This window comes from Leucopleurus acutus (genome assembly GCF_964270905.1).
Source record: "Leucopleurus acutus genome assembly, chromosome: 1".
Taxonomy (NCBI): Eukaryota; Metazoa; Chordata; class Mammalia; order Artiodactyla; family Delphinidae; genus Leucopleurus; species Leucopleurus acutus.
Window position 1 is genome coordinate 139,596,343 of NC_139142.1, and position 25,389 is coordinate 139,621,731.

General features: G+C 45.4%; 1 protein-coding gene across 1 annotated transcript in view; it reads left to right on the forward strand.

The window, feature by feature from the left end:
• Positions 1 to 25,389, forward strand: part of THSD4 (thrombospondin type 1 domain containing 4) — a gene marked incomplete at its 5' end in the record, with an annotated part of 540,083 nt that overhangs the window by 58,487 nt on the left and 456,207 nt on the right. Inside the window, one exon of the mRNA XM_082861410.1 lies at positions 931 to 1,292. Coding sequence (XP_082717536.1) covers positions 931 to 1,292 — 362 coding nt within the window. The remainder of the gene's footprint in view (positions 1 to 930; positions 1,293 to 25,389) is intronic.

Sequence of the window (25,389 nt, forward strand, 5' to 3'; positions counted from 1 at the left end):
CTGGTATATACCTGGTGCTCAGAGCCTGTCTGCATCATGAAGGAATACAGTGTACCCACGCTTAGCAACCTGCTTGGCATGGTAGATCTCTGTGAAATGACCAGTTAAGTGAATGGGGGTGTAGAGTCACCCTCGGGATAGAACTTTAAAACTTTCTGATGTTTTTAATCTCCTGATTCATCTTGGAAGCAGGAAAGGTTATCATTATGAATTTAACAAGTATGTGTTTAGTGCCAGCTCTCTGCTTTGCACGTGGACATCCTGACTTAAATCTCTTTACAGCCCTGTGAAGTAGGTAGGTACCATCCCTCTTTAGAACACAGAGCGCTTCAGAAACCTCCCAGTCACACTGATAGAAGAGGTGGCAGGGGTGTGACTTCAGGCATCTGGTTCTAGAGCAGGGAAACCCTGGAGTTGTGTTGCCTTTACTGCATGGAGACACTGGGACGTGGCCTCCTCAGCAGCTTAAGGAAAGCCCTGTCCTTCTAGCCTGGACCCGAAGGACCAGAAGGGTAAGCCTCAGTTAGGAGGTGAGGGTACCACACTGAGCTCTCCAAGGCCATGGCCCCCAAAGCCAGGACCACATACGATTTTGCTGAGCCCTATGCACTCCGGCCTTTGTGTGTCCCTTCCTTTATTAAAATATATGTGTGTATATATATATATATATATATATATATATATATATATATACACACACACACACACATATGTATATATGTGTATCTATATGTATACACATATGCTATATATACTCATTCATTCTATTTTATGACTGCATCTGCGTCTGTATTATTTTGTTTCTCAGATTTTAACACAGGCCCAGTGCCAACTTGTGCCTAACGGATAAGCCTTTCGGGTTATCCAGAGCTTCTGAGAGTGGAGCAGGAGCGGATGTTGCGGACCCCTAACCGGCCTCTGTCTCCACAGGTCCCGCAGCGGATGGCGGTGGCCGAGGGCGCTCCCGAGGACGGCGGCGGCGGCGCCCCGGGCGTGTGGGGCGCCTGGGGCCCCTGGTCCGCCTGCTCGCGCAGCTGCAGCGGCGGCGTGATGGAGCAGACGCGACCCTGCCTGCCCGGCTCGTACCGCGCACGCGGCGGACCGCCGCCCGGAGCCCCCGCGCGCGCCTTTGCAGGCCACGTGGTGTCAGCCGTGCGTACGTCGGTGCCGCTTCACAGGAGCCGCGAGGAGCCACGCGCCCCCGCCAGCCTCAACTCCAGCCGCCAGGGTCCGGCGCAGCGAGGTAGCCGGCACCCGCAGGCCCGGGGCCGCGAACCCACGGCGGAGAGAAGGTACAGGCCCTCCCGGCCCCCGCGCGCCCGCCCGCCACCATCCCTGTCCCTGTCCCTGCCCCAGCCCGGATGTGCCGCGCGCGCTTCTCTTCATCCTAGATTGCGCGGTTAATGCCTTGCTTCTGCCAGAGGGGGAGGAATTCTTGGCTCCACAGATCTCCTTCCATCCTTTGATTTATTTTGCAGCCTTTTAAAGCGTTTGAGGCCACTCCCACCCCCTCTGTGATTCTGAATTGCCTTCTAAGTGAAGCTGAGTTTCAGCATGCCCTTAGGCTCAACCTTAGGGAGGCCCTGCGGAGGGTTGAAAGAAAGAGCTACCTGGAGCCGGGAGACGTCTGTCCTAGTGCTCTGCTAGTGTTGGGGGAAAGGGAGATTCCTGGCCACAGGACGTGTGGATTTGAGCTGAGGACACAAAACAAGGGGCCTTTTAACCCAAGAGCTGACATGAGTTTGGAATCCTTGAACAAGTTAAGTGTCTGGAGTCTAACTTGCTCCCAGGCTGTAGGTTTCAGGATTCTATGAACTTTTATACAAAGTTTCTCCAAAGTATTTTGAGTGAACACACAACTTTGAGGATATGTCTAATTAAAGACCTGGACATATTTTGTAGTCTTAATAAAATATGAACTTCAGAAACGGCATACTGGCATCAGAATAGTTGTATAGCTCTCAAAAGCCTCGGGTGGCTAGGCTAGCATAAATATGCCAAAGTAGACAGTGCCCATGGAAAGGTAGGAATATAGAGGCTGGGAAGAGCTTGTCAGTGAATTAATCAACCAACACTGACAGATTATTCAGCATCCATTCAGCAGTATCTGTTGGGCGCCCGAAGTCCATGATAGATTCTGAGAGAATATTCATATGAAAGCAGTAACAATAACAACAAACATTTACAGGAAGAACAAAAAGTGTAAGCTATGCTCGCTGTGCTTAAGAAATACATAATTTAGTGGCTAAGCCCAGTTAATGCCCATCCCAAGCAGGGCACGAACATAACAGGTGGGCGACCTTGCAGTTCAGACATTAGCACCGATGGCCACCCTTCCCCACTGTGGCTAACGCTGCCTGAATCCTTCTCAGCTGCCAGCCACCTGGAGGTGGAGAGGAGGTGCAACCCATCCACCCTTGCCAGCCACACACACTCTCTTGACCTGGTCATTGGGAGTTTGGAGAGAGAGGATCATTTCACAGCGAAGGTGCTTTGGCCGAATTCTGAATGATAAGTCAAATCTGAGTTGATAGAAGGGAGAGTTCTGAGGACTGGTATGTCATGTCAGTGGGAGAATAAAAGAGAGACCAGCTGGGAGAGGATGATTCCTTCTTTCTCTCTTCCTGCGTATAGACCTGAGGACCCTCCAACGTCGCTCTGGGACTGAGGGGCTGCTACTTCTAAAGCCAAGGGTTTGACATGTGTTTTCTCTCCTCATCCTGACCACAACCCCATAATAACATAGCTTCCCCAGTCCCTTATCTGAAATGCTTATGGCCAGTGCATTTTAGAATTCAGAACTTTTCAGAGTTTAGAAAGGTAATGTTAGGGCATATTTCACATGTTAATGACATTCCTTCCGTGGCATGGGGCAGCATCCCATCATCAAACACCTTATTACTGCTGCAGTGAAACATACGAATGTTCACATCAGCTAGGATAAAATAAAAGACCATAAAAAGCTTTATGTCCGTTAAGGTGAGGTTTGCTGCCCAATTAGTTTTGCCACCAAACTGAGAAAAATGTAACAAGAAAAGGAAAGACAAGGGACTTCCCAGGTGGTCCAGTGGTAAAGAATTCGCCTTCTAATGCAGGGGACGCGGGTTTGATCCCTGGTCGGGGCTCTAAGATCCCACATGCTGCGGGCAACTAAGCCCACACACCACAACTGTTGAGCTCCTGCGCCTCAACTAGAGAGCCCGTGTGTTGCAAACTATAGAGCCCACACACCCTGGAGCCAGTGCGCCACAACTAGAGAGAGAGAAAACCTGCAAGCTGCAACTAGAGAGAAGCCCGAGTCCGCAACGAAGAGACCGCATGCTGTAAGGAAAGATCCTGCATGCCTCAACGAAGATCCCGTGTGCCACAACTAAGACCCGACACAGCCAAAAAGATAAGGAAAATAAATAAATTTAAAAAATAAATATTAAGAAAAGGAAAGACAAAAACTTGGTTTTCAAAACTTTTGGTTTCAGAATTGCAGATTTATAACAGCTAAAGTTTATTGAATGCCAATTCTGTACCAGGCACTGTTCTAGTCCCTTTGCACTGACAACCCTATGAGACAGATGCTAATATCGTCCGCATTTTAGAGGTGAGGAAACAGAGGCCCAGAGAAGGAGAGTAACTTGCCCAAGGCCACACAGCTAGTCTGCGAAGAGTTAGGATTGGAACCCAGGCAGTCCTGGCTCTAAGGACCTAATGAAGTATTGTTACACGTGAGGCTCTAAGGCCCTAAGAGGTTAAATGACTGCTCAGATTCCTAGAGCCATGGGAAAGCTGAGATTTGAAGGTGCTGCTGATTCCCAGATCCCTGGAGTACTAGGGACTTCTCTTCCAGCCTCTGTGGTTGAGAACCAACCTAGGAGAGCTGCCTAGGGAACAGGCTCAAGTTGGCTGCAGGCCTGGGCTGCAGACATTCCAGCCCATGTGTTTTGGCAGCAGGAATTTTTTTTTTCTTCTAACTTATTGACAAGGGGCCAGTTACTGTTTACTATGAAGTTCCTACAAGTTTCTATCATGCTCTTGTAATTTGACAGTTTTAGATGAAACACTCCAAATATTAGCCTGGAAGACCTACACTGCTGACAAATGTCGAGCTCTTCCTGGCTGATGAAAATCACATTGGCTTATATTTATTAGTCATTAGGAACCTGCATAGTATATGTGACCCCAGAAGACATGTCAGTGTGTTCTCTGGATGGCTGTCTGCCCCACTCTCTGTTTCAGGTTTGAGATTTGAGGCGAAGGCTCTCGGGAGCTCAGATGTTTAAGAAACTGTTAGGTTGTGATACTAGGCAACTGAAAACCTAATTGGAGCCAGATAACAAAAAAAACAAAATAATTCAACCTTCTAACAAATATTTATTAAGCATCTACTATGTTGTAAGGCGCTGGACAGACAAAAAGGTATAAAAACCAGGTGAGGGATCCTCCAGGCTCTCTCTTACTGACAGGCTAGAGCAGCTGTTTGCAAACTTAACTATTTTTTGAAGCATAAGAATCCTTTCTGCAAAATCAGCCTTAGGTAGAGGCTCAGTCTGTCACAGAGACAAAAGCTGAGCTGCTCTGGTGGAAGCCTCAGAGGCATTGCTATGGCAACCCAGGGTCTAGATCCAAATGCAGCAATGGTTTTCAACCTTGGTTGACCGTCAGAATCCTTTGTCCATCTTTTAGAAGTCTTGACACCCTGGTCACATCCCAAGTGAACATCTGGATCTCTAAGGGTTGTATTTGAAGATCTGTATAATTCCAATCCAGCCAAGGTTGGGAGCCATTGATCTGGAAGTACCTCTCTGGAACCTCAAGGTTCTGTGGAAAGTAATTTGGGAATCAGTCTTGTCCCGCAGAATTTTCCAGCTTTGGCGAGAATGTATCAGAGTCACTTGCAGTGGGGTGGGGAAGCTTGTTAAAAGTAGAGTTGCCCAGTCTCCACTATCTCCCCTGCCTGATGGGGATTCTGTTCAGTAGATTTGTACTGTGACCTGGGTAGCTTTATTTTAAATGATTCTGATAGGCTCCAGAGTTTGAGACCCACTGCTCTAGAAGGTTGGAAAAGGCATGTGCGTAAATGCCTTCCAGATAAGGCAGTGGGCTGAAATAGTAATCGTAATGATAATGGCTACCGTTTTGGATCCCTCTCACGTACAGGCACTATGTCAAATGCACTGTAACGTCTACAGTTCACACAGCCCTTTGAGGCCGATGTGGTTGTTCACATTTTACAGATGAGGAAGCAGACTCGGAGGAATGAAGTGACTCACTCAAGATCACCCACTTCAGAAGCAACAGAACCAGAGTTTGAAGTAGGTCTGTCAGAGTCCAGCACTAAAGTTCTTTTCTCTGAAATGAGTATTTTTGAAAAGGGTATTTTGAAAGTGAGGCTGCTCACTTCCAGCAGGTGTGGTCCGGAAAAGCTGCTCGGAGGTTGGATAGCTTGAGACACGTCTTGAAAAGTGGATGGGATTTGGTAGTCAGGGTTTAAAATGAACTGCATCTCTTCCTTGCGTTGTTCAGCTCTCTTACCCAGGGAAATCTTTGCATCTAGTCCTGGGTACCAGGGCAGTTCAAAAAAAATTGGAAGCCATGGTCCTTGTCCTTGATAACGAGGTAGTGGATAAGTGGCAAACTCACAAAACACTGCAAGGGCCAGAAAACAGTAGACATGTGGCCAGAGTTCAGGAAGATGGGAAATCTTTGTGGGATGGAACAGTCAGGGAATACTGCACAGAACAGGTAGGATTTGAACCTAACCTTGATGAATAAATAGAATTTACTTGGCTGGAATAGATCTGGAAACTTCTTGAGTCCACTTGCTCCCACATCAGACTTTTGTCTCATTAAAACACGCACATTCACCCTCTAAAAAAACCTTAGAAATCATGTCAGTACTGATTGGAGCTCTCCCAAGGATCCTAAAGTTATTTAACCTCTCTGAACCTCAGGGGCTTCATCTTTCAAATAAGGATAATAATACTATCTATCATATGGGATTGTTGAGTAATTAAATGAAATAATATATTGTCTGGTCCATAGTAGGTGCTCAATAAATTGTAGCTTTAATGCCATTATGAATTTAGAGGCTGAGCGGTAGCGTGTTGGAGAGTTCCAGTTAGAACTCTTATTCTGCAGGGAGGATCAGGTGGAGAACTAAGACCACAGAGGAAGACAGAGAGTCGGGAACTGAGGACTAGTCCAGGAAGGCAGGACTCTGGGCAGCACAGTCTGGGTGCAACCAGGATCCCAGGGCCTGGGCACCATTCCCTGTGCCCTTTCCTGATGTAGCCTGCTCGGAAAAGGCCTCCACAAAGGTGGCCTTCCCTGGGATTTCGTCAGAGCAGTGGCAGCCTGGGGAGGCTCAGGCCTGGGGGACTGCAGCCTGCAGGTCTTGGCCAGCAGATTCCAGAAGCATTGCACCAAGTCCTACCTCTCTCCATGTCCAGGGCTGTGTCCCTGGGATGGCTAAAGGGAGAGGAGTGGGCGGGGGAGGCATTTAGGTGAGTCGGGAAGCAGTGCAGCAACTCAGACCTGTGAAATTAAAGCCAGTCCTCAGTAGGAGAGGCTTCCCCCTCGATTTCTGGAAAAGGATACCCGCAGACTGGAGGGAGGCCCAAGGAGCCCTTCCTATAGTAGGACCTTCCCTCTTGTAACAGCAAAACCAAACAGATTTCCCGTTCCTGAAATGTCTAGTGACAGCGGCACCCAAAGAGAGGTCTTGCTGCCCGGAGTTCAAGTACATAAGCTTACAGAACCTGTTGTAAATACCTGCTGGCCAGTTTCATTCAGCTTCCACAAAGACAGGAAATGAGAGCAGCGTCCACTACTATTTGAGGACCACTTCAGGTACCTTTGTCATCGCTCTCGTTGCCAAAGAGCCCACTAACAGGCAGACATTCCTCCCCGTGGGCTTCCTCGTGACCCAGTTTTCCTGATCATTATGCGTGTGAACCAGCTGGGGAATCTGGGGAATGGGATGCTTGATGGCTTTAATTCAGAGATGTTCAAGATAGGGAACGCCCTCCCCCAGTGGGCATTGCCAAGTCGAAAACTGTCATCTACTGGAGACCATTGTAGGAGCCTGGGGCTGCAAATTCACAGCTGTGAAAATCATGGTCATTGTTTCCATTGGGTGGAGTGTGTCATATCCCTCAGGTGTGAGAAAGAGGTTGTAAAGGGTGGGCTTCCCAGAGCCTCGGAGCAAGTAGAGTGAAGTTTCCTTTGGGAGGTAGTCCGGCTGGATCAGCCGTTCTGTTGCCCAGGCTCTGCAGACTGCTCTCAGCAGCAATTTGTGGCCAGTTCTCAGTTATTTATTTTTTTTCTTTGAAATATTGGTCTTTATTTGTTGTCAGTCTTTTAAGCAGACCTTCTGATGACAGGGGGCAACGGGAGCTAACCCATCCCGAGAGGCTGCACATTGCGTGCCGGTGAAGAGCTCAGCCCTGGTGTTGACGGGTCTGGGTTCTCGGCCCAGTTCTGCCCCTTGCTTGCTGTGTGTCCTGCGGACACCGCTTAACTTTTCCCTGATGAGGATAATAACACACCTGCTTCGTTGGGTTGCTGTGAATTGGATAATTCATACGAAGTGTTTAGCATAGTGCAGGGGCTACTCATAAGACCTCAGTAAAGGTGTCAGAATGCCTTCCACGTGCCAGGCCCATTGGCAGGCATTTTTTTTTTTTTTAAAGAAGATGTTGGGGGTAGGAGTTTATTAATTAATTTATTTATTTTTGCTGTGTTGGGTCTTCGTTTCTGTGCGAGGGCTTTCTCCAGTTGGCAGCAAGCGGGGGCCACTCTTCATCGCGGTGCGCGGGCCTCTCATTATCACGGCCTCTCTTGCTCCAGACGCGCAGGCTCAGTAGTTGTGGCTCACGGGCCTAGTTGCTCCGTGGCATGTGGGATCCTCCCAGACCAGGGCTCGAACCCGTGTCCCCTGTATTAGCAGACAGATTCTCAACCACTGCGCCACCAGGGAAGCCCCGGCAGGCGTTTTATATGTGGCATTTTATCATATCTTCATCCCAGTTTTGTGTGGCAGACTTATATTGTTCCATTCGTGGTAGACAAACTCGAGGGTCGAAGAGAAAGTGTCAAGTTCAGGGTCACACAGAAGGAAGGCAAGAGAATCAGGGTTTAAACCCATCTGTACTTACCATGTTCATCTCAGACTTGCCCTTCTAGAGAGCCGTTTTCAAAGTTAAAGGTAACACTCACGAATTAAGCTAAGTTTGATAAACTAATACTTCTCTGTTTGAGATGAAAACCAAAAATTTTCTCCAATATTTACCCCATATATAACATGGACATAGATATAGATATAGTAACACTGAAACCGTCTCCACCATGAACTCCAAAGTCTGTGTGGGATCCCAGGAGAAATACCAACTAGCCACAGTCAACATCTGGCCATGCAAAACTTTCACATGAAGGTATTTGCTTTTAAAGGCTGTCTCTGGATCACAGGGCTTAATTCATAGAGATGACCTGGGCATTACCTTGTTGTGTTTAGTTTTCATTTTAATTCAGTCAACGTTCCTTGTGTATTTGCTGTGACCCAGGCCCTGTGCTAAACACAGACGGGATAGACAGGTGAAGGAGGTGTGGTTTTCAAGGACCTCCACGCCTAATAAGGAAACAGCTCAGGGATAAACACCAGAATGCAGTGTAGTGAGTATTCTACCTGTGGGGAGAGCAGAGGGCTGTGGGAACACAGAGGTGGGGCTAATTCTTGGAGAATTAAGATGACTCGTTTGATGGAAGTCCTTCCTTGCAGGGTGAGTTCGCATTACTCAGGGGGGAAAGAGGTGGGGAGTACTTGGTATGGATGGGAGATGGCAGTGGTTTGGTGACACAAGAGGAACAAGAAAGTCTCCTTGTCCTCAAGGAGTGCATGCTGGTGGGGTGGGAGAGGAAGACAAGCAAACAGACACTTAAAAGACCAAGTGCTCTCTTAAGAGAGATGCTCAGGGTGTGAGGAAGGAAGGGAGGGGAAGAAGGAGGACCAGGGAGCCAGAGAAGGCTTCACAGAAGCAGTGATGACTGAGCTGAGCTCTGAAGGATTTTAGCAGAGAGGAGGGCATTCCCCCAAAAAAACAAACTGCCAAGGCTGACCCCTGGAGGCATGGTGAGCCTATCATGTTCTGGAAGTTCTAAATGGTCTGATGGGGCTGGAGCACAGGCTGTATAGGAAGGCGTGTGCAAGCGAGACCAGGAAAGTCCACAGGCTCCTTTCCAAGGAGGGATTAGTAAGCAGTCCTAAGGGGATTGAAATAGAATTTCTTCGAGAGAGGCAGTCCCGGTAAACATGGATAACCAGCACATTTTCATCTTAAAGCAAGATGATGTCTCCATTGTACAGTTGGTCTAAATCTCTTCTTAAGGCCCTTGTGATTTTACAAGCATTTGGCTCCGCTACCCTCCTCCCCCAGCCCCGTCTCCGTTAAGCGCGTGAAGCTGGGGTTTACTGCCGGGGAGCTTGGGCTTGGTCCTCTAGTTTTGCAGTAGGTCTTTTAGTTTCCTATTGATGCTGTAACACTGACCACAAAGTTGGTGGCTTAAAGCAGCCCACATTTATTCTCTTACAGTCTGGAAGTCTGAAATCATGGTGTCGGTAGGGCTGTGTTCCTTCTTGGGACTTCAGGGGAGGATGTGTTTCCTTCCCTTTTCCAGCTTGTGGAGTCGGCCTGCCTTCCTTGGCCCGAGGGCTTTTCCTCCCATCACTCCACCCTCGTGCCTCTGTCATCTCACCTTCTCTGACTCTTATCCACCCGATCTCCTCCTTATAAGGACCCTTGTGATTACATGGCACCCACTCAGATAAATCCAGGATAATCTCCTCATTTCAAAATCCTTAATCACATCTGCAAAATCCCTTTGCCACTGAAGGTAACATTCACGGGGTTCCGGGGATTAGGATGTGGGCCTCTTGGGGTTGGGGATGGGGGAGCATTATCCAGCCTACCGTAGTGTACTTGCGTTTTGGGGGGGTCTTAAAAATACCCTAGTAATAGGACAGTTTCTGTGCTAGCAGGACCACCAGCCATTTCCCCGCATCATGTCTGGTAATCGTCTATGGGAAATTCAGCAGTGCCGTTTCCCAGTAAAAAGAAGAGGAAAAAACACGCATTCCCCCATCGCGCTCTTCTGTGCTCTGCTTTGGACATGCGGTGTTAATCAAGGACAGTGATAATGAAGTTAAAGATAATAGACGCCCAAGGCAGCTGGCGTAGGATAAAGAACTCTGTATTCCAGTCCAGAGTCCAGGGTCCAGTCCCCAGCTCTCACGAACACTTTGATCTTGGGGAAGTCACCTCATTTCTCTGAGCCTTAGTTTACATGTTTGTAAAACAAAGGGATTTTATCCATTCATTAAGGTCTCTTGCCTGATATTGATGTGTTATTGAGGTCCGATTGCTCTTTTAAATGCTCCCACCACCCTTCTGCCATCCCGAGTGATGGAAAGATGGTGGCTGGGAGACACAGCTCTCGGACCTGTTTTCCAACACGCTCTGGAATGCGACGGCTTTTCTCCTCTCTAGATGCATCCACATCGTCACCCTCTGTTCAGACTTCTTCCCCATCACATGAGTCTTTCTTAAAAGTGCTGTCCATATGTCTGACGTCCTCTCCTTGGTCTCCCCCTGGGCTTTGGCCCTTTTCTGTTGGAAGCACTGGTAGTTCTTGCCTTGGAAAAGCCCTCGGCTGGGAGTCGTTAGACCCCACTTCCTGTCTCATGGCCATGATTTGCTAGCTGGATGACCTTTGGGAATCAATCTAATCTATAAAATCTGGATAATTATTTGTCCTCTGTCTTCCATAGAGGCCTGCTGAGAGGGTCAGATGAGGTAACAGCTGTAAAAGTACTTTTAAAATATAAGACACTGTTCAAAACCAACATGGCTTGATTATTTTATTATCATTGACCAGATCACCTTTGGGTTTTAGAGCCTTGAGTCTTTTTCTGTAATTTCTAGCCTATGCGTGTACGTGCGTGTGTGTGTGTATGCATGTAGCGTATGTATGTGTGTGCATGTGTGTGTGTTTGCTTGAAAGGTCCTTTCATTTCGAAACGGGACAGACAGGATCAGGCCTAGGTCACAGGCTGTCCCATCCTTCCCCACCTCCCCAGGGAGCTGTCTCTGGCTTGTGCGTAAGAATCATTTGTTTTCTTAGCTCCTCCTTTCCTGCCCACTTTCTTGGAGGCCATTTGCATTTCATCATTAATAACTCTGGAGCAATATGTTATTTCTGTCCTGAGGGGCCCTGGAGCCAAGTGGGCCCCTTCATGATGTTGGATAGCAAGTTTTGCTGTTAATTAAACTTCACAAGGCCACATGCCATTTTCTTGACCCTCCGTCGAAACCTAGGGAGTCCCGTTACATACAGGCAAGAAACCACATGGCAAGGGAAGGGAAAGCTTTGGCGTTGTCTGTGTTTCTCCTTGGAAAACCTCCCTGGTGATCCTGGGCAGTTAGCAGAGAAAGCAGGGACATCTGTTTGAAATGCATACTCTATATTTTTGTTGTTGTTTGTTTTCTGCCTGCAAGGAAAGTTTTGTTTCTTTACCTTCTTTTGAAGCAGGGTTTCTACTTAGTCCCTGAATTGTTTGACAAGAAGTTACCTGTTGATGCTAACCAGATAAATGGTGTTTTAATATGCTTCGGTTTCTAAATCTGAAACCTCAACGTTTGCGGCAGAGCCGGGCTCACTGGTGTGTACACTTCTGCCTGTAGGTTAGGAAAGGTTGGAGCCAGATTTTAAGCTTGAGCGACTCTGCTTGCAGACAAGGCTCCAAAGAGCCCTTGTTCCTTTCTTGTGGCATTTCATTAAGTGTCAGAAGTGTTTCATTAGTTATCAGAACAAAGATCACATTTGCCATAAGAATGCTGCATTGAACCTCCTCCAAGTCATTCATAACTCCGGGTTCCAGAAGAGAGATGATGGGCTCTGGAAAAAACCGGACAACAATATGTGTGCCCCCAAAAGGGGATCTCCACCTTGCATCTGGGACCCCTAGGGCTTCTCCTTGGATGCATGCCTGGTGGCAGTCAGAGATGCCTTCGTGTAAGGATGGGAGGGGGGACACATCCTGTATGTGTCGGGTTACTGTCATTTCCTTTACTCACCCCCTCCCTGCACACGTTGCTAATTCAGTCGTAGTGAAGGCAACCATCTTTATAGCACCTACTATGGCCACATCAGTCGCATATGTATTTGAGCCTTAAGCAGCCCCATGTTGCAGTTGAGAACACTGAGCTGAGGTAGAAAACTCCCCAGCGTCCTGCTCCTGGGAGGGGCGGAGTGGATCTGAGTGCAGTGTCGCCTGACCCCAGCCTCCCCACTCTTCCTACTCCGAGCCTATAATGTGGATCCAGGTAATTTACCAGGGAGAGAGTTTGGGGTACAAAAGCTGTGACCTCACTGTTGGTTTTCATGGCAAAGTACTAACAGCCCCTCAAGGGCTTTCTGAGTCCTCACTTTCTCATCCATCCATAGACCCTTTCCTGGGCATAGCGTTCTTTTAGCTCATCTCTGTTAAGAGTAACAAGGACAACCACAACCGATGTTTATTGAGGGTTTACTGTGTGTAACAGGCTGAGTGACAAACCCACCACCACCCACCCAAAGGTATCGAGTCCTGTTCCCTGGAGCCTGAAAATGCTAACTTACCCAAAAAAAAAAAAAAAAAAAAAAAAGACTTTGCAGTTGTAATGAAGGATCTTGAGATGGGGAGATTATCCTACATTATACAGGTGTAGGCCCTAAATGCAACCATGAGTGTCATTATAAGAGACAGGCAGAGAGGGATGTGACATCCAGACACACAGAGATGAAGACAGAAGAGAGAGAGATTTGAAGCTACTCTTCTTGAAAATTGGAGTGACGGGGCCACAAGCCAAGGAATGCTGGCAGCCACCAGAAGCTGGAAGAGGCAAGAAAATAAGAGTCTCCCCTAGAGCCTCCTGAGGGAGCACAGCCCTGACAACAACTTCATTTCAGTCCATTGATACTGAGTTTGAACTTCTGGCCTTCAGAACCATGAGAGAATAAATTTCTGCTGTTTTAAGCCACCAAGTTGGTGGTAGTCTGTACGGCAGCTACAGGAAACCAATGCACCATGTTGAAGGCTTTGAGCTAAACCTCTAAGAACTCTTCACGCGTAAAGTAATCCATATTATCCTTTTTTTTTTTTTTTTTAATACGAGAAGAATGCTGCACTTAGATGAAGTGATGAGCCTTGGGGCCCAGAGCTAGTAGGCTGTAGAACAGGGATTTGAACCAGAGCTTGGCTCTAAGCCTCTGCTTTTAATCACTGTGTTGTTCTCTCTTCCTGTCCCCTAGACTTATTTCTTGGCTTAATGCCCCCTACGTCAGGCCTAGGTCAAGATCAGACCTTGCCCCAGGAACTTCCTTTTCCTCTTTGCAGTCTGACTTCCAGGCATGCATTATTTTCTTTTTTCCCTCATGAATCTTTTTCTTAATAAAAGCATATAGTCCTCCATGGGCCTTGTGGATCCAGCAGCAGTTAGCTAAGATTTCCTTTTCCTTGGTGATTAGAACACATGGGCTAGTGCCGAAAATGTTTTCTTTCTGGATTTGGAGGGAAACTAATTTCCCCCACCCTATTTTCCAATAAATGCTCATTCCAAACAGTCCTTCCCTGTAATCCTTCGTGAGTGGCATTTGTTATTTATAAGCTGTGCTCCCACTGCAGCTGTTTAAGCTCCTTAAGAGCTTACCATTTATTCATTCAGTAACATTTGTTAATATCTCAGTTATATACATTCACACAGACTTTCTAGCTTGGAAGGTTGTTTAATATTTTTTAGACTCGGTTTCCTTAGGTATAAAATAGGAATAATGACCCACTTTACTGTTGGCAGGGTTAAATGGATAACATGCATAAAACATTTGGCAGGTGTTCAATAAATTACTGTGATCTGAATACTGAATTTATTTAAGTACACAGTGCCATTTTTGGGGATGGAGTAACATCTAGGACAAATCCCTTTTTCCTTCAATTAACTGAGGGTGACAGACTTGTACCTAAAAAACTTCCTCTAACACAAAGAAGAAAGTTATGCATCATTTTTCACACCCGACCGTTATAATTGAAATATTTCGTATTTATAATAAAGAAAAAATGAAGTGATATATGGCAAGTGGGTACACAGAAAGTGGTATGTGTGAAAGCTCAGATTGGGGAGACATTCAGAATATGAGAGAAATACCATTGCTTCCTCCATGGGCCTTTCACATAAAAGATGCTCAAGAAATGTAAGTTGCATTATCATCATTATTACTGTTACATTAATAAATTCAGCAGAACTTACAGAAAATAGTTCTTCAGTTTGCTTCAACCTGCTGGGGGCTCAGCCTCTGGGGCAGAGAGCACTGTTTGAGAGTCCCCAGGGGAGAGGGGTTAGGAGCTCACGTTTGCTTGGCATCTGCCTGGCCAGGCACCTTGCCCCGCTCCCGTCTCATTTGGTTTCCCCTGAGCCCCTGAGTCACGCAGGGCCGCTCAGGTTCAGATCACAACACACACCAGCAACAGGTTTGATTCCCAAGGGGGCTCCTCTCAGTTACGCTGGAGAAATGAATGCATTTACTGTTCTTCCGTGCAAAGCCAGCGCCGTACCTCTCAGCCCCCGTTTGACTGTCTGCCTCTGCAGTGACCTTCTGTGTCAAGGTTGCAGGCTGTGTGTCTCTCTCCTTGGGGACAGTGCAGCTGTCATGGTAACCACAATTCTGGAGCATCCACAAAGGCTAGGCCCTTTACCTTCATTATTTCATCAACACCCCCCCAGTGGCCCTTATTCCACCCCTTGGGGCCCACACCGCACAAGGCACCTGGAGATCAGCCCTGGAAACCCAGGATCACTCAGATGCGCAGTGGCACCAGTGAGCACTGTGGTGACTTGTTCTTAGGGATACTTGGCTGGCTTTCAGACACCATCCTTTAGACAAGGGGAAGCAGCCTGATGGCGAGGTCCACATCAAAGTCTAATTCATCTCCTGGGATCCTTGTCCCAGAAGAACTGGGTCCGTTCGGAAGGCTGTTTTATATTTGGGGGTGTGTGTGGGGACAGCGCTATAGTCCTTGCCTTCTGGGAGGCCAGCGGTTGGGTTGGGTCACTGAGGGTAGGGTCTTGAGGCTTGGCTTCCTGGTGCAAAGAGGGCCTTTTAAACTCAGAGTCTCTCCTTTCTGCTTTCTTCGCTAGATTGCTTGCCTCTTGAATCATTCGTCACTTGCCCCTGTGTCCTTCCTCCCTCTCTCCCTCCTGCCTCTCCCCCCCACCCTCAACCATGTATAAGCCTTTGAGATCCTTCTTCCCTGAAGGTTCAGCGCAAACCTATCAGCTGATTGTTACGCTGGTCTTGAGATCCAGACCTTGAATACTTTCCGGGGAGCAGATGTGGTTAAACCAGCTAATGCGTGTGACAGTGTGTACCACCCGGTCGACAGACAATCAAGAAAGCTTTTGTTTTCCTCATCTTAATTTTTATTTCCCTAAGTGGTCAGATTTTTGCCTCTTATCTTCTGCAGACACCAGAGAATTTATTGCCTGGAACAGCTCTGGCAGGACTTTCAGTCTTCTGAACTTCTAAGAAGACATATGCACTCAACCTAAACCATTTGCTCACAGCCTCTTTGAACTTAGCACATTCTATCCTCTCTCCCTTTGGCAGGTGATCACAATGGAACAGGGCAAGTGTTCGGAACACAGGGCTCTCGTTCCAGCTTTGAGCTGCAGACTCCTTTCCCTCCAGCTCGCCTTGGATCACGAGGCCCCCTGGTGAACGCAGGTTTCTGTTCTTCAGCTGCTATTCCCTTCCATTCTCCCTCCCCTCGAATTTGAGCATTAAGGTCTCTCTAGGTGGCCACTGGCTACTGATTTTTAATTTCACCAGCTCCCTTTGCTTCCCACCCAGAAGTGTGGGGATGCCTTGACTTCTCGCTTATTGGAACTTAGAGCCTTTATATCTCTACTGATTGATCCATAGAGGTAACCTTTACTGACCCACTGGTAAGAAATGCTGAGCAATTAAGCTATGGTCTCTAACAGGGGCTGTTTCAACAAACATTCACAGAGTGCCTCTGGGTCAGACCCGCTGCTAATTTCACGGATTACACACACAGGAATAAGACACTGACAAGACCTGCCCCCAAAGACTAGAAGACTTGTGGGGAAGCCAGACCTTTTACTTACCAACGTTACCAAGATACAGTGTTAATGCCATTGGCAGAGGGGTGTGCAGACTGCAGAGAGCACTAACTGTGTGGGGACCACTTGGGGGAAGCATACAGGCGCTGATGTTTATTTTGGGCCTGGAAGGCTGTACCAGTTCAGAAGTCGGTAGGTAGAGTAGAATTCCAGGCCGGCCCTTAGAGGCACAAGAGCTCAGTGTGTTTGGGAAATGTTGAGTGATCCTTTATGCCTGGGAAGTGTAGGGTTGGCGGCAGGAGACGGGGCAGAGGATGAAGACTGGAGTTGAATTTGGGAAGAGAGACTGAGACCAGATGATGAAGGACTTAACGTGGCATCAAACCAAACGTGCCTTAAAACCGTCTATGTTTGGACTTTATTTTCTAGGCAGAGATGAGCCATGAGTGTTTTTTGAAACAGAGGGTAATGACCAAGGGCTGTGTTTATGAAAACAAATCTGGTGGAAAGAGAAGTCAAAAGGGCATGAGGGTCCTGACCCTGACTTGGGTACCTCATGGATGGGGATGCTGTAGACAACCTGGGAATATGCACTGGGTGTTTGTCATCACTGTAAATACGGGATTGGATGTCACAGAGCCAGTGCTATTCCTTACCTAGGCTATGTTGCCCAAGCACATCCAGACTCCAGAGAAGCTGGGCACAAGGCTGGTGATGGCCTTTGTTGATCTAAAATCTTCTGGGAGTGTATGACTTTTCAGTTATTGACAGTGACATTTCAGAAGAATATTTTCTGCCCTAACTATTTCTGTCCCTTCAGTCTTTGGGGATTACAGCTTCTTTATAAGTGGGTATTTTGTGTCCAATTGAAATGTCTGCATACTTAAGTATTAAGTTTTGTGACCTGTATTCTCTTTGTGACGTTGTGTATACAGCAGACAAAACCTTTAAGGAGAGTTCTGACTGGGGATTTCTGCGTTGGCTTCTTAAGATCCTCCCCACATCCATAAACAGCCACATTTAAAAATAATTCAGTGGAACAACAGTAATGGTCTTACCCAATAGATGGGACTTTTATTGCTACATAGAGGGATAATTCATGTACCGGAAATTAAACACAGAGAGTAAGGGGAAGGGGAGATTTTCCTTCCTTTGGCAATCATGGTTTGAGCCATTCCTTCATTTGTTATTTCAGTTTTTCAACAGTTATTGAACACATACTCTATGCCGGCCGTTGTACTAGGTTCTAAGGATATAAGACAAGTAAGACATACCCCCTGCTCTGAAGGAGTCTACAGTCTGGTAAACTAAGGCAGACTAAAGAAATCGGCATAATAAAAGGTTGTTGTGCTGTGACAATTACATGGGGTCCAGTGGAAGGACAAAAGGGAAGGACATGGATGCAATGGAGTGAAGGGTTGAGCTGGGGTTCGGACCAGGAAAAGCTTCATGGGGGAATTAATGCTTCAGCTAAGTCCTAAAGAGCGAACAGATAGTTGTAGAAAATAGTGGTGGGGAAGGCAGCCTGGAGGAGGAAACAGCATAGCCAGAGCATATGGAGAAGTAAATTGGGTTGTTCTGTTGGGAAACTCCAAGAAGTGTAGTGTGGGTGGTCCACGCAGTACCCAGGGTGTGACGAGCCATGTGGTGCAGGCTGGGTGACTGAGCCACGAAGTTTGAACTTAATATACAGGGGTGAGGAGAACAGAAGAGCCAGCCGACTTCAGGGTATGGTGTGGTACTTGGGAGTGAAACAGAGCAGTGTGGCCCACAGACCAACAGCATCCCTTGGGAACTCGTAAGAAATGCAGATTCTCAGACCCTACCCCAAATCTCCTGAATCAGACTCTTTGCAGGTGGGGTTCAATGGTCTGTTTAGATAAGACTTGCGGGTGATTCTGATGCTTGTTCAAGCTTGAGAACTACTGAGAAGGAGAGTATAGGAAGAACTAGAAAGAGAACCCTTTTGTGTCGTGGGGTGAAGATGATGAATTTGGGCTTGAACGTGTTGAGATGTCTGGGGGGATGTCTAGGTAGAGCAGTTAAAGTGTAGTCCGAGGACCCACAGCATCAGTGTCCTCTGGGAGATGGTTACAAATGCAGAATCAGACCCCCACCCCCCGACCTCCTGAATCAGAAGCTGTAGTTTGACAAGATCCCCAGGTGACTTGCACGCACCTCACAGATGAGAAGCAGTGCTAGTCTAGAGGTTAGTTGGGTCCATGGGATTGATGCTCAAAAGAGGGGTCTGGGCAGGCAGTAGACACGTGGGTGTTGTCAGTTTCAGGTGGTAGTCGTAGGTGATACACTTCAGCGTTCGTGTATAGAGCTGGGAAGAGGGAGGCTAGATGTGGTGTCTTTGCTTGAATCATCACACTGACTGGTCAGGATTAACATCACCAAGCTGCACAGCATCACACGTAATGAGCCCCTGGATGGTAGCCAGCCTGTTGTAAGAAAAGTGTTTTATGTGCTTCTTACCCTTTCCAAAATGCTATTTGTAGCCATTTTCTCAAGAAACAACAATTTCCCCAGACATCCATAGTAGGTCATTGGAAGAACTGGGACCGGAACCTGCTGTCAGAACACTGACTGCCTTGTTCTTGTCATTGTGGGGGAGGGAGGCTCTGCACTTACTGATGTCGTCAGGCTTGGGAATGTGGATGAGCAGGAAAAACTATCACACATGATATGCTCATAGATCAATAAAAGTTTGTTAAAGGTTGTTGAAACAAATGATGGAAAATGAATGATCAAAACTGCTTTCAGATTTGAAAAATGCATTCCTGTTGGTAACCTCAATTTGACCTTTACAACATCACTGTAAGTAGATAAGATGGGAATTATTCATGCTCCCATTTAAAAAAAATAACAACTTTATTGATATAATTAATGTACCATAAAATTCACCATCTAGAGTGTATAATTCAGTGGTTTTCAGCATATTCACAAGGTTGTGCAACCATCACCACTATCTAATTACAGAACATTTCCATCACCCCAAAAAGAAACCCGTACCCTTTAGCAGTCACTGCCTGTTCTCCCCTCCCCGCCCCCAGCCCCTGGTAAGCGCTAATCTGCTTTCTGTCTCTATGAATTTGCTGTTTCTGGACATTTCATATAAATGGAATCATGCAATACGTAGCCTTTTGTGTCTGGCTCTTTTCACTTAGAATAGTGTTGAGGTTCATCAGTATTGTAATATATATCAGTACTTCATCTCTTTTACGGCTGAGTAGTAATCCAGTGTATGGATATGCTCTGTTTTGTTTATCCAATCGTCAGGTGATAGGCATTTGGGTGGTTTCCATCTTGCGGCTATTACGAACAAAGCTGTTATGAATGTTCATGTACAAGTCTTTGCTTGGACATATGTTTCCACTTCTCTTGGGTATATACCTAGGATTGGAATTGCTGGGTCACACGGAAATACTGCATGTAACTTTTTGAGCAACTTCCAGATAGTTTTCCAAAGTGACTGCACTATTTTACATTCCCACCAGGAATGCATGAGGGTTCCAGTTTCTCTGCATCCTCTCCCAACACTTGTTATTATTTGTTCCTTTTATTATAGCCATCCTAGTGGGTGTAACTCATTTAATAGGTAAGAAAATTGAGGGTACATTTTTTTGCCAGAGTTTGTGGAGCTAGTAAATGACCAAGCTTGAACTTTTTTTAAAAAGAGCAAATACGTATAGAGCAACGCCTTGCTCTGTGCAAGGCATTATTTAAGTCCTTTGCTCTTAAGTCGTTTATGTTTTACAACAACCTGGAAGGAAGGCACTATTATCACCTTTATTTATAAATGCATGCAGGGCCAGGACTGGACCTGAGATGCAACATTTAAGGAGACATCACAACCCTGAGAGTGAGTGTCTTCTTAAATGTTGCATCCTAAGTGCTTCAAAAAGCCTGGTGACTGGGGCTTCCCTGGTGGCGCAGTGGTTGGGAGTCCGCCTGCTAATGCAGGGGGTGCTGGTTCGTGTCCCGGTCCGGGAGGATCCCATGTGCCGCGGAGCGGCTGGGCCTGTGAGCCATGGCCGCTGAGCCTGCACATCCAGAGCCTGTGCTCCGCAGCGGGAGAGGCCACAGCAGTGAGAGGCCCGCGTACAGCCAAAAAAAAAAAAAAGCCTAGTGACTGACCCAAATTTCATAATTACCAGGTGGCAGAGCTGGGATTCAAACTCAGGAAACCTGGTTTCAGAGTCCAAGTCTAACCACTATGCTTTACAAACATCCATGTCCTTGACTTCAAACCCAGGCCTTTTCCATTTCTTTCTCAAGACCTAACTTTCCAAAATTAGCTAGAACTTTGACAAATGGAATATCCCAAGTAACATCCCAGAGATGGGTTACGGGGAGACTAAGCAGAACTAATCAACCTAACAGCCCCCAGGGCACCTACCGCGAGCACCCCTGGAAGGGTTAACTGGCTACACGGATCCTCTCGGCCACATCTGTGCTTATCCCAACTCCGCATAAATCTACCCAGTTCACGTCGGCTCCCTTGCAAGTGGCCAGATGGACTCTGTCCTGGTGGGGAAGAGGCCATTCTGAACCATCAGGATGATAAGCTCTGACCAGCCGGCTGTAAGGAAAACACACATTCTCCTGGCCAAGTGGGGATGAATCTGCGGCTTGTCCAAGTGTTCTGAGTCAAGGATTCAGAAATCATCTCTCTCACAAGCACACCCGAACTGGCTGCTCCTTCTCTGTAGTCCGTTTATCAGAATTAACTGGCCATTTGTTTCTGAATCATCCTCTTTCCGATGGTGCTGCTGTTCGGGTGGGTTTTGGATGGTTCTCTGGTTTAGGCAGAGCCTCCCACAAGGCAGTGTGAGTACGAAAATGTACAGGTGCACATGTATCAGTTACCCCCTCAGGGGTGATGGGCAGCCTTTGGAAAGATGCTTACAGAAGTCATCAGCCAACTGTAGTAGGCTCTCCCTCTGCCTCTTCTGCTTTCCAATGGGTTCAGCACCTCTCACTGAGCTATAGCAGTGCAGCCCGGCCCAGACCAGCAGATTTTTGTATATGTCACAAACTCAGAGGTTTTTAAAACAATTTTATAGCTGTCTTTCTCCATTAAGCATAATACATTTTATTGTTGAATTCTCACTCTTTTGTTTGGAATGTCAATTCTGTTCTTTGACTTTGTTCCTCAAGTCATGCTGGTGATGCTGTTCCAGAGTTGTTGGTCTGTGGACCAGCATCACCAGCATCACCTGGGAGCTTGTGGGAAACTCAGAATCCTGGGCCCCACCCCAGACCCACTGAATCAGAATCTGACTCTCTCAACAAGACCCCTAGGCGATTCCTGTGCACATTCAGATTTGAGAAGCATCACTCCATGTGTGTTTATTTCCATATTACCTTCAGCTGGGAACTCCACCCAGTACTTTCTGTGAAACTAGAATTTTTGTTAGGCTTTCAGATCTTTAAAAAAAAAAAAAGGCAAACACACACACAGAAATTCTTTCCTTCACTTTTTCATGATGTCATTCATTCATGTTACCTGGCCTGCCACAAGAAGAAAAAAGCAAATTACATCCAACATATATATATCTCTATATATTTATATATAGAGATAGATATTTGTTTGTTCTAAGACTTTTTTGTTGTTGAATTTTAATCTAATTTCTTTCGAGACTGTTATCTTTCTACAAGAATCTTTGCTAGCATTTCTTTTTTTTTGACATATTTATTAGACTATAATTGCTTTACAATAGTGTGTTAGTTTCTTCTTTATAACAAAGTGAATCAGTTATACATATACATATATCCCCATATCTTGCGTCTCCCTTCCTCCCACCCTCCCTATCCCACCCCTCTAGGTGGTCACAGAGCACCGAGCTGATCTCCCTGTGCTATGCGGCTGCTTCCCACCAGTTATCAGTTTTACATTTGGTAGTGTATATATGTCGATGCCACTCTCTCACTTTGTCCCAGCTTACTCTTTCCCCTCCCTGTATCCTCAGGTCCATTCTCTAGTAGGTCTGTGTCTTTATTCCCATCTTGCCCCTAGGTTCTTCATGACCTTTTTTTTTCAGATTCCATATATATGTGTTAGCATACGGTATTTGTTTTTCTCTTTCTGACTTACTTCACTCTTTATGACAGACTCTAGGTCCGTCCACCTCACTACAAATAACTCAATTTCATTTCTTTTTATGGCTGAGTAATATTCCATTGTATATTTGTGCCACATCTTCTTTATCCATTCATCTGTTGATGGACCCTTAGGTTGCTTCCATGTCCTGGCTATTGTAAATAGAGCTGCAATGAACATTTGTGGTACATGACTCTTTTTGAATTATGGTTTTCTCAGGGTAGATGCCCAGTAGTGGGATTGCTGGGTCACGTGGTAATTCTATTTTCAGTTTTTTAAGGAACCTCCATACTGTTCTCCATAGTGGCTCTATCAATTTACATTCCCACCAACAGTGCAACAGGGTTCCCTTTTCTCCACACCCGCTCCAGCATTTATTGTTTGTAGGTTTTTTGATGATGGCCATTCTGACTGCTGTGAGGTGATACCTCATTGTAGTTTTGATTTGCATTTCTCTAATGATGAATGATGTTGAGCATTCTTTCGTGTTTTTGTTGGCAATCTGTATATCTTCTTTGGAGAAATGTCTATTTAGGTCTTCTGCCCGTTTTTGGATTGGGTTGTTTGTTTTTTGATATTGAGCTGCATGAGCTGCTTGTAAATTTTGGAGATTAATCCTTTGTCAGTTGCTTCATTTGCAAATATTTTCTCCCATTCTGAGAGTTGTCTTTTTGTCTTGTTTATGGTTTCCTTTGCTGTGCAAAAGCTTTTAAGTTTCATTAGGACCCATTTGTTTGTTTTTATTTCCATTTCTCTAGGAGGTGGGTCAAAAAGGATTTTGCTGTGATTTATGTCATAGAGTGTCCTGCCTATGTTTTCCTCTAAGAGTTTGATAGTGTCTGGCCTTACATTAAGATCTTTAATCCATTTGGAGTTTATTTGTGTGTATGGTGCTAGGGAGTGTTCTAATTTCATTCATTTACATGTAGCTGTCCAGTTTTCCCCACACTGCTTATTGAAGAGGCTGTCTTTTCTCCACTGTATATTCTTGTCTCCTTTATCACAGATAAGGTGACCATATGTGCATGGGTTTATCTCTGGGCTTTCTATCCTGTTCCATTGATCTATCTTTCTGTTTTTGTGCCAGTACCATACTGTCTTGATTACTGTAGCTTTGTAGTATAGTGTGAAGTCCGAGAGGTTGATTCCTCCAGCTCCATTTTTCATTCTCAAGATTGCTTTGGCTATTCGGAGTCTTTTGTGTTTCTATACAAATTGTGAAATTTTTTGTTCTAGTTCTGTGAAAAATGCCAGTGATAGTTTGATAGGGATTGCATTGAATCTGTAGATTGCTTTGGGTAGTGTAGTCATTTTCACACTGTTGATTCTTCCAATCCAAGGACATGGTATATCTGTCCATCTATTTGTATCATCTTTAATTTCTTTCATCAGTGTCTTACAGTTTTCTGCATACAGGTCTTTTGTCTCCTTAGGTAGGTTTATTCCTAGGTATTTTATTCTTTTTGTTGCAATGATACATGGGAGTGTTTCCTTAATTTCACTTTCAGATTTTTCATCGTTAGGAAAAATGATGTATAGGAATGCAAGAGATTTCTGTGCATTAGTTTTGTATCCTGCTACTTTACCAAATTCATTGATTAGCTCTAGTAGTTTTCTGGTAGCATCTTTAGGATTCTCTATGTATAGTGTCATGTCATCTGCAAACAGTGACAGCTTTACTTCTTCTCTTCCAATTTGGATTCCTTTTATTTCTTTTTCTTCTCTGATTGCTGTGGCTAAAACTGTTGAAACTATGTTAAATAATAGTGCTGAGAGTGGACAACCTTGTCTTGTTCCTGATCTTAGTGGAAATGCTTTCAGTTTTTCACCATTGAGGACGATGTTGGCTGTGGGTTTGTCATATATGGACTTTATTATGTTGAGGCAAGTCCCCTCTATGCCTACTTTCTGCAGGGTTTTTATCATAAATGGGTGTTGAATTTTGTCGAAAGCTTTCTCTGCATCTATTGAGATGATCGTATGGTTTTTCTCCTTCAATTTGTTAATATGGTGTATCACGTTGATTGATTTACGTATATTGAAGAATCCTTGCATTCTTGGGATAAACCCCACTTGGTCATGTTGTATGATCCATTTAATGTGCTGTTGGATTTTGTTGAGGATTTTTGCATCTATGTTCGTCAGTGATATTGGCCTGTAGTTTTCTTTCTTTATGACATCCTTGTCTGGTTTTGGTATGAGGGTGATGGTGGCCTCATAGAATGAGTTTGGGAGTGTTCCTCCCTCTGCTATATTTTGGAAGAGTTTGAGAAGGATAGGTCTTAGCTCTTCTCTAAATGTTTGATAGAATTCGCCTGTGAAGCCATCTGGTCCTGGGCTTTTGTTTGTTGGAAGACTTTTAATCACAGTTTCAATTTCAGTGCTTGTGATTGGTCTGTTCATATTTTCTGTTTCTTCCTGATTCAGTTTCGGAAGGTTGTGCATTTCTAAGAATTTGTCCATTTCTTCCTGGTTGTCCATTTTATTGGCATAGAGTTGCTTGTAGTAATCTCTCATGAACCTTTGTATTTCTGCAGTGTCTGTTGTTACTTCTCCTTTTTCATTTCTAATTTTATTGATTTGAGTCTTCTCTCTTTTTTTCTTGATGAGTCTGGCTAGTGGTTTATCAATTTTGTTTATCTTCTTAAAGAACCAGCTTTTAGTTTTATTGATTTTTGCTATTGTTTCCTTCATTTCTTTTTCATTTATTTCTGATCTGATCTTTACGATTTCTTTCCTTCTGCTAACTTTGCGGGATTTTTATTCTTCTTTCTCTAATTGCTTTAGGTGTATGGTTATGTTGTTTATTTGAGATGTTTCTTGTTTCTTGAGGAAGGATTGTATTGCTATAAACTTCCCTCTTAGAACTGCTTTTGCTGCATCCCATAGGTTTTGGGTCGTCGTGTTTTCATTGTCATTTGTTTCTAGGTATTTTTTTTATTTCCTCTTTGATTTCTTCAGTGATCTCTTGGTTATTAAGTAGTGTATTGCTTAGCCTCCATGTGTTTGTAATTTTTACAGATTTTTTGCTGTAATTGATATCTAGTCTCATAGCGTTGTGGTCAGAAAGGATACTTGATACATTTTCAATATTCTTAAATTTACCAAGGCTTGATT